At 44.3% G+C, this 15,813-nt stretch overlaps 1 protein-coding gene across 4 annotated transcripts in view; it reads right to left on the bottom strand.

Annotated features, from left to right (window-relative positions):
- The window catches only part of SLC18A2 (solute carrier family 18 member A2), a 57,915-nt gene extending 44,312 nt beyond the window's left edge, over positions 1-13,603 (bottom strand). The window contains exons 1-4 of one of the 4 annotated variants that reach the window (XM_005310347.5): positions 13,286-13,603; positions 11,157-11,228; positions 10,316-10,466; positions 8,059-8,410 (exon numbers count right to left, since the gene is read on the bottom strand). In XM_005310347.5, the coding sequence (XP_005310404.1) occupies positions 8,059-8,410; positions 10,316-10,436 (473 nt within the window). In that variant the 5' untranslated portion in view covers positions 10,437-10,466; positions 11,157-11,228; positions 13,286-13,603. Of the gene's footprint in view, positions 1-8,058; positions 8,411-10,315; positions 10,467-11,156; positions 11,577-13,285 lie in introns of those variants that run through there. The other 3 variants (XM_042855305.2, XM_008166311.4, XM_065552389.1) reach the window with 3 other exon arrangements.
- Positions 13,604-15,813: the final 2,210 nt, after the last annotated feature.

Here is a 15,813-nt window from a genome sequence, read left to right on the forward strand (position 1 = left end):
CAATGGCTGGAAATTGAAGCTAGATAAATTCAGAATGGAAATAATATGTAAATTTTTCACCAGTGAGGGTAATTAATCATGACAACAATTTACGAAGGCTTATGGTGGATTCTCCATCACTAACAATCTTTAAATCAAGAGTGGATGGTATAGTTCCAAAGGAATTATTTTTGGCAAGTTTCATAACCATATATTATGCAGGAGGTCAGACTAGATGATCACAGTGGTCCCTTCTGGTCTTAGAATTTATGAATCTATGTGTAAACTAAATATAAAATGCTACTGTTTTGCACCCGGTTTACATCTATGTAAATGACTACATAAGGCAGCAGGAAGCAAACCCAAATATTGTTAAGGCCCTTACCTCTTCCAACAAACTGTCACTCTCCATAGCTAAGGTAGCAACTAGCTTCCATTATTATTAAGCCCTGTTTTATTTCTCCTGAATTTTTGTCTTGGAAAATGTTTTGGATTGAAAACTGCCAGATGTGCATCAGATGCAAAGGAGACTTTCTACAAAGTTAAAGAAAATTTAAGTTATTGAGTTAATACATGTAATTAAAAACGTATAGAGATCTGAGATGTTCTGGCTTTTGTTTAACATTTCATTTTCTCTTTTTAGCTCATAAATCCCATGCATGAGCTATACTAAAAGAACGTAAATTGAAATTAAACAAGGTTATTAATGATTTTTTTTATGGATAGCTGCAGGGATCCAGCCTGCTGCCATTAATGTCAATTTGGGGCGTGGGGGGTTTCTGTTATTTTAAATGGGAACAAGATTAATAATAAAAAATTAATTAATAAATGGAGATATCCCATCTCCTAGAACTGGAAGGGACCTTGAAAGGTCATCGAGTCCAGCCCCCTGCCTTCACTAGCAAGTGGCCCCCTCAAGGATTGAACTCACAACCCTGGGTTTAGCAGGCCAATGCTCAAACCACTGAGCTATCCCTCCCCCGATGAGCTGCTATAACCAATATTTTCCAAAATCTCCACTGATTTTGCGTGCTTAACTCGTTGGGCAAACAAAAACTGAAGCACTGAATATTTGATACCCCTTTTGAAAATACTAGTGTGGGTGGGTGAGAGAGAGAACGCTACCCTATAATCGCTGCCTATAACTTCAAAAGAACATAAAAGCACTTCTATAACAGCCAGCTAATGGTGACTTCCTTCAGCTCATGGGCTAGGGAACTGCGTGCTGGGAGCTAAAGGACAAAGGTTTCAGTCTCTGGCTTGATGTTGCTTTGTTGTAGAAAGTAGATGGTTTCTCCATAATTAACATTTCAAGCACTTATCACCCTGGTTTTGACAGTGTGGGATGATTAAATTAAATTACTTATTTTTAAAATCATTTATTTAATTCAGGTTGAAACTTTGTAAATCTAATTTGATGATTTGTGTTATTGCAACTTTAGATTAAAATTTATAATGTACTACATTTTATAAAGGCTAGGGAGTGGGAGGTTAAATGCTACTACTGCTAAAGGTATCTTACTTGAATTTTACAAAACTGCTACAAAATACTGAAAATTAAGGTCATCATCCTGCAAATACTAGGCAGGTATGTAATTTTATTCGCAAGAATAATTCCCCTGACTTAAAAATAATTACTTGTGTTTAAAGTTAAGCACAGTACATATCTATATGCAGCAACCAGGAGCTAAAGCTGACTTGTATTAATCTTTTCTCTTAGTGGCATTAAAATCTTTGTCACTTCAAAACAAAATTGCTTCAGTGTTAACAATGAAAAATTATTTATACTTCAATACATTTTAAAAGTTCACAAACATTTTGTTATACACACAGGCCAAATTTTTCAAAAATTAGGAGCCTAAAGTTAGGTCCCTAGGAGCTTGAGAAAATCCAACTCTGAAGTCACTTAATAGCACAAGACACACTGACTTCAAGCTGCAATCATCGAGGGAAAAGTATAACCTGGTCACATACTTTTAACTTTCTTGACTTGTGGATGTTCAGTATATCAAAAGTTGATGTTGGTTGCAAATATGGCAAATGCTATTTGTTTATCAATGTTGTGTATGAGTTTGTGTTATTTCACTAAGGATATTAACAAGGCCCTGAACTTGTCTTGTCCAGCATAGGGGAGGATTTTAAGTGTGAAATTTCTTAGCAGAAAATTCTATATAAAATCTAAAATTCTACTAACAGAGATTGCAAGACTTCAAAATGGCTGCTTTCTGGAACATTCAGTGGGTATCTAATGTTTGTTTCTGTCCCTCTATCTGCTAAATGAAGTCAAATTATACCATCGTATTTGACTCATAGGTAGATTTTTGACATTGGCTTGTGCAGGAGCCCGTTTTCAAGGGTAGAAATAGTAAAATATTTGAAATTGCCACTATGTGGAAGCTGGACATGATTCACTGTCAATTAAGTTTATGAAGTGGGAACATCCTGGCAAAGGAGAATATTTTCATCATCTACCTCCAAACCAGTCTAGGCTTCTTTTCAAAAGTTGGGGGGAGGAGAGAGGGGGCATGTGAAACCCCACCAGATCTGATAAAGTGACTCCTTCTGTTGCAGCAGATGACTCCCTACCAACTCCACTCCAGATCCAGGTGAGGAAGCAGGGATCAATTGTGACTGAGTTATATGATCCCTGATCTGCTCCTGAGGCAGTATGACTAGATTCTGCCTGTGGGATTATGGAAAAGCCACAATCTAGCTCTATATTTGCTTTTTTTTTAAAGTGACTTTTACCAATATTTAGAGTGAAAGCAGACTGCGCTATTCACTCTTCCATGGCAAACAGAAGGTATGCCTACACAACAAAAGCTGTGCATGGGGTGGGGTTCTTAGACTGGGGCTCATGACTCCTCAGGATGGCGTGAGGTTATTATATGGGGAGGTCGTGAGCTGTCAGCCTGCACCCTCCTCTTCACCTCCAGCATTTATAATAGTGTTAAATATAAAAAAGGTGTTTTTAATTTATAAAGGGGGGGGCACACTCAGAGGCTTGCTGTGTGAAAGGGGTCACTAGTACAAAAGTTTGAGAACCACTGGGCTACCCTATCCAAGCTAGCTTGAATCTAGCTAGCACAGGTAACAGTATGAGGCCCACACAGTTTGTTGACAAAAGGCAGCTTTCATGGACAAAACAGTGGAGGTGTACATACTCAAATGCTCCTTCCACCAATGGAACTCCCCTGCTATGCTGACATAATAAAACCACCTCAACGAGAGGCAAAGGACTTGGTTGGTGTAGTTAGGACAACGTAGTGTGTATGTGTCAACCAGTGGTCACCAATCGGTTGATCGCAATCCACTGGTTGATCCTAGTGGGTCTCCCAGTTCATCATGATCTCTGGTGGTACAGTGGGGCTGCCGCTAAGGAAGCAGTCAGCATGGCCCTGGAGGGGGAGGGTCTCCCTCCATGCGCTGCTCCTGCCTGCAAACACTGCCCCCACAGCTACAATTGGCCAGGAACAGGGAGCTGTGGCCAATGGGAGCTGCGGGGGTGGTGCTTGCAGAGAGGGGCAGGGCACAGAGCCATGTGCATCCTGCCCCTCCCCCAAGGGCCGCAGGGGTGTCCTGGCCCTTTTCGAGAGCGGTGTAGGGCCGGGGTAGGCAGGGAGCCGGCCTTAGCGGCAGCCACGTTACACCACAGACCAGGAGCCGCCGCAGGTAAGTGCTGCCCGGCAGGAAGCCACACCCCAATGCCCAGCCATGAGCCCCCTCTCGGAGCCAGCACCCCATACCCCCTCCTGCACTCCAAGCCCCAGCCCTGACCCCCCCCCCCCTTCCCAGAGCCAGCAGCCTGTACCCCCTCCTGCACTCCAACACTGTGCCCCAGCCCGGAGCCTCCTCCTGCACCCAAACTCCCTCCCAGAGCCTGCACCCTGCACTCCCTCCTGCACCCCAACCCTCTGACCCAGGCTCAGCCCAGAGCCCCTCCCAGACTGCAAACCCCTCGGCCCCAGCCCAGAGCCCACACTCCCTCCCGAACCCCAATCCCCTACCCCAGCCTGGTGAAAGTGAGTGAGAGTGAGGAGAGCAAGCGACGGGGGGGCAGGATGGAGTGAGCGGGGTGAGTCTTTGGGGAAGGGGCAGGGCCTCAGGAAAGGGCAGGATAGATCCTGGGTTGCCCTTAAATTCAAAAAGTTATCTTGGGCATAAAAAGGTTGGAGACCACTGGTGTAGACACTGCTTTCCTTACATTCACTGTTGGGTGTCATTCTTGTCCCCTGGAGCCCTGAAATTGACAAGAAAGCTGCCTCTGGGTCTCCACCAGGCTCCCAACTTGGTCTGCTGTCCGGACACCACACTCTATGTTGGGAGCCTTGCTGCCCCTCGGAGTTCCAGCTTCCTGCAGAGAGCATGGCAGCTGACCTGACTCCGGGTGTGGATCTCCCTGCCGGAGGCAAGAAGTCCTGGGTGGCTTCCCCTTGCTCCCATCTGGGAGCACAGAGGCAAGTATAGTGTAGTGTAGACACAACCTCAGGTGAGACGGCACAGTGCAGGGTTTGGAGCAGGCTAGTGAACAGAATGTACCCAAGATCCATACAGGTCTTATCCTGACTGCATTGCACTGTCTGCACTGTTACTGTTTTCCATACTAGCTGGATGTAAACTAGCTCAGGTAAGCTAGTCCAGGCACAGTTTTTTTCTGTGTAGACATACCCCTAGTTTTCTAAGAAATATCTGTATATTGTCAGCTGTCCATTGAATGATGCTGGAATTTACAACAGCCATTAGTTAGCATCACTCACTCCTTTTTTCTTTTGTGTAGTTAGAGATGGTTTTAATTTTTAATTATTAGATTAGTGAATTAAAGATGGAAAAAAATCCTGAAACTCTAAAAACAAGTAAAAGAGCCAGTTACAGCTGCAAAGTGAAATTAATGTAATTATCTGTTGCATCAAATATAAAGCTTGAGTGCTTAAAAGGGCACATTTCTTCATACAATCTGAACAATAACCCAAAATAAATATCATTCTTTCCCCAGTAATCTAAAAACAAAAATATAACATGCAACTCTTTTGAGAAAGAAACATGCTGCTCACCAAAAAGGTTATGACTTTTTTTAACATGGACAAAACTTATTTTTTTCCCTAATCCCATTCTTAGAAACAGCAGAACCATTTTTATTGAAACTTTCCAAAAACAATTCAACTTGAAGAAGACACCCAGCATGGAAAAGCTCAGGCTGAACAATTTAGTTTGGCAAAGTTATAAACAACTGTAAACAGGATATTTATAAGGAGAAGTCTGTGGCAACTTTAACTATAGGCAGTACTACCAGTTCCACCTATAATAAATCAATATTGTTACACTTTCTATTTAACCTATAGAGAGAGAGAAACAGCTATTATAAGTTCTTCACCAAAAAACTCTGCTGTGAGGTGATGAATATATTAATTGATGATGATTTTCTTAAAACATCCCTCAAAAGAAAGTATTTAGATACTGAGGTCAAGGTAAAAATTGTACATTAAACCACAAGACTCTATGGATCAAAGTTAGGGTTATTGTGTCATGATCACATTCTTTTCTGTATACTTAAAAAGAATATACTGTTTGTTTACAAGACTCAAACACTTAAACAGGAAATTAATAGTTAAGGACAACATAAATTTTACACTGCCCACATCCAATATGGTAGGTAATGCAATGCCTCACAACACTCCCTCCCATTGGAAACAGGTCCAGGAAGTGTCCGGTAGGAAATCTCAGTATGCAACCTCTCAGAAAGCTCTCTCTACATCGGCCTGATGGGAAGGAGGGGATAGCCATGCTTTTTAAAAAAAAAAAAAAAAAAGAAAAAAAAAAGCTAGCCAGACCATTCTCAAACCTAGTGGATCCCAGAGATCCACACAGATCCCTCAAGATCCACAGGAGCTCAGTGCCATCTGTGTGGAGGCTTTGTGCCCTGGCAATACCCACTTGCAGTATACTCCCCAGATCACAGCTCCACAGGAGCAATGCCCCCCATCCCAAGACACAGGTGCATCAGGAATATGTTCATAAAATACAAACAGCTATGAACCCATAATTATGCACACACCATGGCTTCCAGGCACTTCCACAGTGTATTTTTTCCAAAGAATCTACATAAACTGTATTACCAGTGTGACCACTTAAATTGACCACTAACAAAATCAATAGAATACTTGTAAATGGCATATTATTAAAAGATGACTATTCTTTATATGAAAGTGTCTGTGTGTGGGATATACCCTTGCAAAATTATAATAAAAATGTACCAATCTAGGCAAATAATCTACATGCCACCTCTATCATAATGATGGCTGTTGATGAATAAATTGATAGGAGTTGCTCATCTGCAACAAAAATCCCTTATTTCCACTAGGTATTTACATAAAATTTTTGAAAGGGGGTGTGAGGTGAGATGAGAGAGAATCTTGTTTAAAGGCTGGTTTAAACAAAAACTTGCACAGATTTAATGGAAAATTTGACCAGTGCAAACCCCGCTGTAGTATATATCGCTATATCACTAAAAATTTAGTTAAACTGTTGCATCTTCTGTGTATAGACAAGCCCAAAGATTTAAGAGGGATATCAGTTTTGACTTCAGAAGCAGAAATATCTAGTACTTCCAATGTTTTGATTGTTTGTATAACTGGCATGCATGATAAGCATTGCATGTTCCAATAAAAGAAAACCATCTGACCAGGATAACATAATAGAGAGCTCGCCAAAGAACACTTTCCAGAGAGAAAACTGTTTGTTGAAAGAACAGGTTACATCTAAAACACAAAAAATAATGCTTTGACTTTAAACAAAATTGGAAGTAACACAGGGATCCTATATTCTCATACATTTTACAGATTAGATACCATGTAACATGTGATTAGATAACATATAGTATTAAACCCAGGGATTGAAAGAAATTGCTTCAATGGGGAACATGCACACAAACCATTAACATTAAAACAGGGCTTTAAAATGTTCATTTTCATAATTAATAATGGAACTCCCACAATTGTGTTTAAAAAAAAGTCAATCAAGTTTACAAGTATTGTACTTTGTGCACAGGGCACTCCTGTCCACATATTCATCATGTCACTTATGATACTGTCATTTCTGTACTACTTGAGCTATTATCAATAAAATAACCTCTAGTCTGTTCCACTTACACCAAATGCTTAAAATAAACTACAATTATAAATATGCTATCTCCAAACAAACAACACTGTGCTTCTTCTTTTTTTTTTTTTTTTATTTCATTGGTGAAATACTAATAGTATGAATACTATAGCTGTGGTTCTAATTCCATTCAAATAAATTTTCAGCAATGTCCCCTTTAAACACACTTCCTTTCAATATTTCCACATATATGACATCTACAAAAGAACATTTTGTATGAAGACATTCGACCAGAACATCAGTGTGTAAATCAGTGTGACACCATTGATTTCAATGAAGTAAAACTATTTACACCAGCTGAGGATCTAGCCTCCTATATTGTAGTTCAGTGATGGAACAGCAAAGCATCAACTATGTATACAATAGTCTTGCTCCCTTTCCCACTGAGGTCAAACACAGCTTTGCATTTTTTCTCTCACTATGAGCTCATAGGACATTAACCAGAGTCCTAGATTCGCAAGATGCACTATAAATAATGAGTCTCTACAGCACATGCAAGGAAAAAATTCTGAATGCTCCCTACAACTTCAACATCAAATTCTCACATTATAGGTTTACGCACAATGATCTGGCTGTTTTAGTTACTGAACCATCTTGTCTTTCTGGCCCAGTAATGTAGTATTTTTGACTGACCCTTTCAGTAAAAGCTTCTATAAAGATATGCAGACTGAGGAGTTAAAAAGGAAAAAAAAATTGGATGATGATTAAAGTAGCACAATGGTTCAAGCATAATACACCCGTTTACTTTGAAAAAGCTTTAGTTATAAAGCAGATGTGATAGTCAAACATATTCCAGTGCCTATAAATGAAATGAGAACTCCAGGGAGTCGGGGCCATAGAAAAAGAAAATAAATCTTTGTTTGAAATACTGATTATAGTAAAATCTTAGTATAAAATGCTAACAATGTAAGAGAAATAACATACCTGTTTGTCATTGGCCCTATGAAAGGGTTCGTGATTAGCTGCACAGTGGCTTTAGAAGCGAACAATAAACCAACTTGGACATTTTCATTTAGCAAGTCCTTGTCTTTCGTGGGGCAATCAGATGGTGCATTAGTCACATTTACCACCATTTGCTCTGTCTGAGTATGATACAAATCTCTTGATCTTGTCCTATCAGACTGACTTCCAGTATCCATTGTGGAGTTGTCATAATAGGAGAAGATGCTTTGAAAACTGGCCACAGTTGATGCAGCTATCTCAGGTCTCATAGTCTGGATTTCTGTTTCATTTTTCTGGTGTTTAATGCTGTACAGGTAACTGGGAATTATTGGCACTGGAAAAGCAAACACAATATGTAAGTAACTTAGTATCTGTTGTATGTAAATGCCATAATTTCATTAGCATGCATACTTGATACAGAAAATGTAACATCAGAACAAATAAAAATAGGGCTTTGTTATACAGAACAATGATAAAGAGTTTGTTGATTTTTTTTTTTTTTTTGCCTTCAGCAAAGCATTATAACAACAAACGTTATTCCAGGGGGGGGAAAACTGACTGTACTGAATTATAATTAGGAAGTGTAGTTATAAGCAACTTCTGCAAGCCTTTTCCATAGATATTCAGTTTGTTGACAGACATGACTATCTGTCTACAAAAGTACTATTTAAAGGCAAAACATGTGAGGAACCCCAAGACGTTATTTGTGCAGTCTTGCCGTGTGATGCTTTTACAAAGAACATTTACTGATCTAAGAAGGCATTTAAACCATGGACACTTTCAATAAAAATATATTATGTTCAATAAATGTTGCTGGGAATAACACTATTAAGAGGGAAAAGATTTTATATTTTTATATTAAATAAATAGAGATCTAAGATGTTCATGCTGTTCATTGGTGAGGGGTTTTTAAGTTCATATAAAATGAAGTCATTTAAAAGTAAAATTCTGTACGTGTTTTAAGATATTAGCTATATCCTAACTGGATTAATATATAACAAAGGAAAATCAGTATTTTTAAAATAGTAAAAGCAGGTGAGACAGTAATTTTTAATCAGAAAATATTAGTGACAAAATCAACAGTTAACGTGTATTGCCTCCTGCAAAAGTCTGAAACTATATATGGTTCTGAAATATATTTTTTCAGCAAACCTGCAAACTGAGATTACATAAAACGTCTTCCAACATAATTATTGAACAAACAATGAAATGCATATATTGTTTACAAGAGAACATTTTTCCTTTAAAAAAAAATTACTTGCTAAAAATATATATTAGCCTTTCATTAGAGGCCATATTGTGCCATCATTTTTTCTTTTCTTTTTTAAGCTGAACTCCCTAATGAAATCAATAAGGAATTTAGTTTTAAAACTGCCATGGTATAGCCCACGGTGTCAAATCTGTAGAATCTATATGTGTATATCTATGTAATACAAGTGTGTGAACACAAACTGGTATTTTCCTCTTGTTTTTGACTTTTTATTATTTGCATCTTTGTATCCAAATTTATATTAATAGGAGGACTTCTAAAACAATCAGTTAAAAATGTTCAAAAACTTGAACTCTAACTTTAACTGTAAGTATTCTATCCTAATATGTGGTTAGGTCCTGCCTCTATACCATGGAACTTTTGCCATTGATTTCAATGTTGCACAGTTGGGCCCTTAATCTTTGTTCTGATCAAAGTTGATTTTACTAAACTTAGTTGTGAGTTATTTAAAATCTATCTAAAAGGCCTTCATATTAGTCTGACTAAATAACATTGCTTTGCCACCAAAATCATCTCATAAGAGCAATGATGATGGGGGCGAGTGCACAGGAATTATCATGAGGAAACATATTTCTCAAGTGTTATCGAGCCTGTCCTTCTGGTTTGCATGACCACAGAGGAAAGAAAATGCTGCACAGTTAAAAATAATTTAGAAAATGACAGATAACTTTTTCCCCACTAGAAATTACTGATAACTCTGTGAAGAACTTTTTAGACAATTATCATATATTTTTTAATAAACATAAACTAAACCAAAATTATGAGGTGAGTGGATGAGTAGAGTATGTATTTGTGCAGTATCTACAATATCTCATATATAATTTGAAAAAATGTATTGCAGAGAATGTATTATTTAGAAAGAAACACCCATCAAACTTGCAGAAGAAGATACTGTACATAGACTGTTCAGTGCATCCATTGGGAAGGTTTTGTTGTTAAAGTAAATTGGAAAGAAAAGGCTCCACATACCCACTACAGTAAGCAGCATGTTGTCCAGGAGTAATGCAATGAAAACAATAAGCAGAATTAGTTTTCGGGACTGCCGACTCTCCCTGAACCAGCTGAGGACACTGAAATCATTCCAAGCCATGGCTCAGGCTCCCTCAGGGAATGAATTACACTGCAAACATATAAAGGAGAGTTAGGCAAATCCAGGAAAAGCTGTCTCCCTGTTCCTTTCATGACCCGCTTAGTTGGCGCAGGTTTGTTTCCCCATTTCCAGCAATAGGGGAATTTTGTAGACCGTGACTAGTTTCTTTCTTACTCAGGGGTAGGCGGCAGAGGCGTAGTTAGATCTCTAGCCATAATCCTAGACTAGCTTGATGTTTCTCTCAAAATGATCAGTCAAATCCTGGCTTCAGATTGTCATTATTATGTGACATAACGTGAAAGAAATTCCCGCAACCCAACAGCTTAGCACAACGGCCCCCAATACATGGTGGAGGATTAGTCCTCTGTATCCTCTTGCTGCAGAGAAATGGAGCAAATCTACTCAGCCCTTCACTCCCGTCTCCCCGCGTTGTGCCCTTTAAACCCCAGCCATCGGTTCTGCACACAGGAATCGCAGCCATTCGGCTGGGTTTGGGACCTTCCCCACAAACAGAGGTGGTACACGCCAGGTTTCCTTCTCTCCGCTTGCAGACTCAGCCCTGCACTGGTTCATGTTTACAAGAACTTCTTAACATTACGGGCTAGAAACTTGTTTTTTCAAAGGAAGCTTAGATTCTGCAGCGACTAACGGGGCCATTTCAGCCGTGCTGGTACATTGTACTCCCCGTGACCGGGCTCAACCTGCCCCATGCCTGCCTACCTCCAAATACCGTGCGGCCGAACTGTTCTTGGGAGCCCCGCCTCAGGAGAGAAGGCAGCACCTGGCGTGAATCTGCAGTAAAACAAGAGTGTCTAGCAAACTGCCCCCTCTCCAATCCTCTGTCTCGCTCAGCTGCTCCCATTCACTGTCCTACGGCTGAGTTATAGATGGGACCTCGGCAGGTCAAAGGCTTTACTCTCACTAGGAGCCGCTGCTGCGGCCAGAGCTCAGCTCGCGCTTCGCTCACGATTCTGAACCACCAGGCAGATGGGAGGCTGGAGGTTTGCAAAAGGTGTGACAGTCTCATCGAAAGGAGAACACTCGCTGGCCAGTAATCCGTCTCTGCCCCGCTGTCACTGCTCCCCCTTTCTGCCACTGCCCCCCTCACGCTCCCACAGCCCCCACTATCACTGCCCCCTGCCCCCACTTTCACTGCTCACTCACATCCCCCTGCCCCCCGCTGTCACTGCTCCCCCTCTGCCACTGCCCCCTCACGCTCCCACAGCCCCCCACTATCACTGCTCCCTCACATCCCCTGTCCCCCGCTGCCACTGCTCCCCCGCTCTCACTGCCCCCCTCACGCTCCCACAGCCCCCCACTATCACTGCTCCCTCACATCCTCCTGCCCCCGCTGTCACAGCTCCCCCTCTGCCACTGCCCCCTCACGCTCCCACAGCCCCCCACTATCACTGCCCCCACTTTCACTGCTCACTCACATCCCCCTGCCCCCCCGCTGTCACTGCTCCCCCTCTCTGCCACTGCCCCCTCACGCTCCCAGAGCCCCCCACTATCACTGCCCCCAGCCCCCATTTTCAGTGCTCCCTCACATCCCTCTGCCCCCCGCTGTCACTGCTCCCCCGCTGCCACTGCCCCCTCACGCTCCCACAGCCCCCACTATCACTGCTCCTTCACATCCCCCTACCCCCCTCTGCCACTGCCCCCCCTCACGCTCCCACAGCCCCCCACTATCACTGCTCCCTCACATCCCCCTGCCCCCTGCTGCCACTACCCCCGTCTCTGCCACTGCCCCCTCACGCTCCAGAGCCCCCACTATCACTGCCCCACCCCCCACTATCACTGCTCCCTCACATTCTCCCCTGCCCCCCACTTTCACTGGTCCCCGTCTCTGCCACTGGCCCCCTCACGCTCCCACAGCCCCCCACTATCACTGCTCCTTCACATCCCCCTACCCCCCTCTGCCACTGCCCCCCCTCACGCTCCCACAGCCCCCCACTATCACTGCTCCCTCACATTCCCCTGCCCCACGCAGTCACAGGTCCCTTTCTCTGCCACTGCCCCCCTCACGCTCCCAGAGCCCCCTACTATCACTGCCCCCACCCCCCACTATCACTGCTCCCTCACATTCTCCCCTGCCCCCCACTGTCACTGGTCCCCATCTCTGCCACTGCCCCCTCACGCTCCCACAGCCCCCCACTATCACTGCTCCCTCACATCCCCCTGCCCCCTTCTGCACTGCCCCCTCACGCTCCCACAGCCCCCACTATCACTGCTCTCACATCCCCCTGCCCCTCTCTGCCACTGCCCCCCTCACGCTCCCACAGCCCCCCACTATCACTGCTCCCTCACATCCCCCTGCCCCCCTCTGCCACTGCCCCCTCACGCTCCCACAGCCCCCCACTATCACTGCTCCCTCACATCCCCCTGCCCCCCGCTGTCACAGCTCCCCCTCTGCCACTGCCCCCTCACGCTCCCACAGCCCCCCACTATCACTGCTCCCTCACTTCCCCCTGCCCCCGCTGTCACTGCTCCCCTCTGCCACTGCCCCCTCAAGCTCCGAGAGCCCCCCACTATCACTGCTCCCTCACTTCCCCCTGCTCTCGCTGTCACTGCTCCCCCTCTCTGCCACTGCCCCTCTCACGCTCCCACAGCCCCCCGCTATCACTGCTCCCTCACATTCCCCCTGCCCCCTCAGCTCCACAACCCCCCACTGCCCACCTCTATCCCTGCCTCCCACAGCCCGCTGCTCCCCGCTGCTCCCCCACTCTCTGCCCTTGCTCCCTCCCTCTCCTCCTGCCCCCCAACTCTCGGCTCCCGCCCATTATCTCTCGCTCCCCGCCCGGGACTACCAGGCGAGCTCCGCGGGGTGCCCCCGCTGCTGTGGCGCTTACCCGGCGCGGCTCCTTTGCTGCTGGTCTCTGTCCGCTCTCCGCGGGTCCTGCCCGCCTGGGCTCCGCTCTGGCGTCCTGCTGGGCCGGAGGGGAGCCGCGCTGAGAGCCCCGAGCGCCTCTGGGCAGCGCCACTTACCAGCCTCCTCCCTGACGTCACGCCAGATGCTTATCGCCCCCCCAGGCGCTTCTGGGGCAAGGGCTGCAGCGCGCCCTGCCCCGGGCAGCCCCGCAGCCAACCCAAGCCCTGTCTCTGCCTCACACCCAGCCCTCGGCCCCCAGCGCCACGGGGAGCAAGCGCCTGCCCGGGCGAGGCACCGCGTGCTGCTGCTGACTGCCCCTGCCCAGCTAGCGCGAAGCCCGTGAGCAGAGTAAGCCGGGTTTCTCCCTGCAGATGTCGCCTAACGCCCTGGCGGCGGACACATGGGAAGGCGAGGTGCTTATTTAGCCTGCTGGGGGTTCCTGGTGTGGCTTGGGGCCGAGCGAGGCTCCGGGATTTGATGGCCAAGTCCTCAGTGCCCAGCAGGGCGCTCCTGCAGTTCCTAGGCTCGCCCGCAGCATCTGTGGCACACAGACTCCTGGCACAGCATGCGGATGGTTAGCGCATAAGGGACCTTTCGGGACCCTTCATTAAATCCGCTTGTGCGTAAAACTCAGAGTTCCCTCGGGACCGGGGTGGGAGTTGATGTGAAACGGACCCACTTTTGAGTGCGAACTGGGCTGGACGCGTCCTCCTGGAACTGGTTCGGCAAGGCAGGCTGGCATGCGCTCCACTGGGAAGGAGACAACTAACAGACACATGGGCATAGGAAGAATCATCTATCCCAGGACGTGGGTGTCAGGGCAGGGAAGCTATGCTACAGGACATAGTTAAGTATATCCCAATAGAAGAGGCACATGTTCCCGATTAACTTGGAAGAGTGAGCGAAATACCCTTAATAAGCTTCACACAGAAGATGCGTTTGTTTGTTTTTCGGTAAACCTTTCCAACACTTCAAATTCTCTGCATGCCTGGGAAGACTCAAGACAATCTGCCTCTACAGGCAAAACTTCAGTGTACCCTCTCCCCCTTCCCGTGGAAGACAGCTTTTCAACTGGGGATTGCCTCCTGGGAGGGGATGTCAGACTTCGCGGGGAGGGATAGTGCAGCAAGCCTTTTGATGGTTCCCTGGTTAGGACAGAAGTGGGGGGCACACCACTCAGATTTAACCTGGCCACCCCTAGGTGGTAGGTGGGCCAATTCTCAGTGAGTGGCATTGTGACCTGGCTGGCACACAGTGTCATACTCAGGTTTGGCCCAGCTGCCCCTACAGCCCAAAGCAGCCTACTCCGCCTATAGGTAGAACAGCCTCTGCTGGGAAGGCTATGCAGACCAAATTCCATGGTTTTACTAATTCTTTTCTTAAATACCTTGATCAAGTTGTATGATCTGAGATTAAATAACCCACTTCCCTGGCACATCTGCATGTTTCTTCTCAAACTGCTGCATATATTTACGATAATTAGGAATTTATTTCAATATCCTTTGTATCTTAGAGAAGATGTAAAGGTTGGCAGTCAAAGTTTCATATTATGCAGCTATACAAGCACAGCTGTACATTGGACTGATCAAGCAGCATATGTTAAATAGTTGCATTTTCATATAGCACTGCTGTCTGAGCTGCATAACATATTCTGCTTTAAAAAAAACCAACTCTACTGGACTTTCACATACTTTGCCAATTATTCTTCACAAGGTATCTGTTTCAAATCAAGTTAATTCAGTGAGAGTCTCCATTGATTTTATTGTGATTTGGATCAGACCCTAGTTGACTTAAACTGATGGCATTATTTCTTAGGCTGTGTTGCACACTTCAGCTGTTTAAGGTTTACAAAGTTAATTGATCAAGTTGTCCCCCTTTCTGACCAGATGAGTCTTTATAAATTATGCAGATTTTGCTGGAAATTTTGTTGAACAAAATCCTTTGGGTTTTAAGCTTCAGCTGGTGCCTCTATATCAGAGACGTCCTAGCAATACAGTTGAATATTTCAGTGAATGACGTTTCCATCATGGGATGGAAATTTTGCTCATGTAGGTAACTGACGGGAGAAAAATGTATGTGGTCTAAATTGGGCCATCTTGGGCCAACTGTCACTGAAGTCAATGAAAATAAATCTAGTTGGTTTCAGTAGTTACGGGTAAATTTTAGTAAAGCATATTATTTACTATACATTCATAGCTTCTAATAATTAATAATAATAGAATAGTGTTCAAAGTGTTCCAGCAATTTTTTTTCTGTCCCTACATAAGTAATTTTAATTTTACACTGATATATTCTACCAGTACCTCCTACATAATTTATATTCTGATATATGAATGAATTGATATATTCTACTATTAGATCATGAATATCAATAAGTCTTCCTATTATTGTATAAGAAGTTGGAGATGTTTTGTGCATAGCTGCATGGCTTTCATAATTAGAAACTCCAGGACTCAGTCACATTTACACTTAGGACTAAAATACTAACCTCCCAACAAGGGGTAATGA

This window comes from Chrysemys picta, chromosome 7, assembly GCF_011386835.1.
Source record: "Chrysemys picta bellii isolate R12L10 chromosome 7, ASM1138683v2, whole genome shotgun sequence".
In the NCBI taxonomy this organism is placed as follows: Eukaryota; Metazoa; Chordata; order Testudines; family Emydidae; genus Chrysemys; species Chrysemys picta.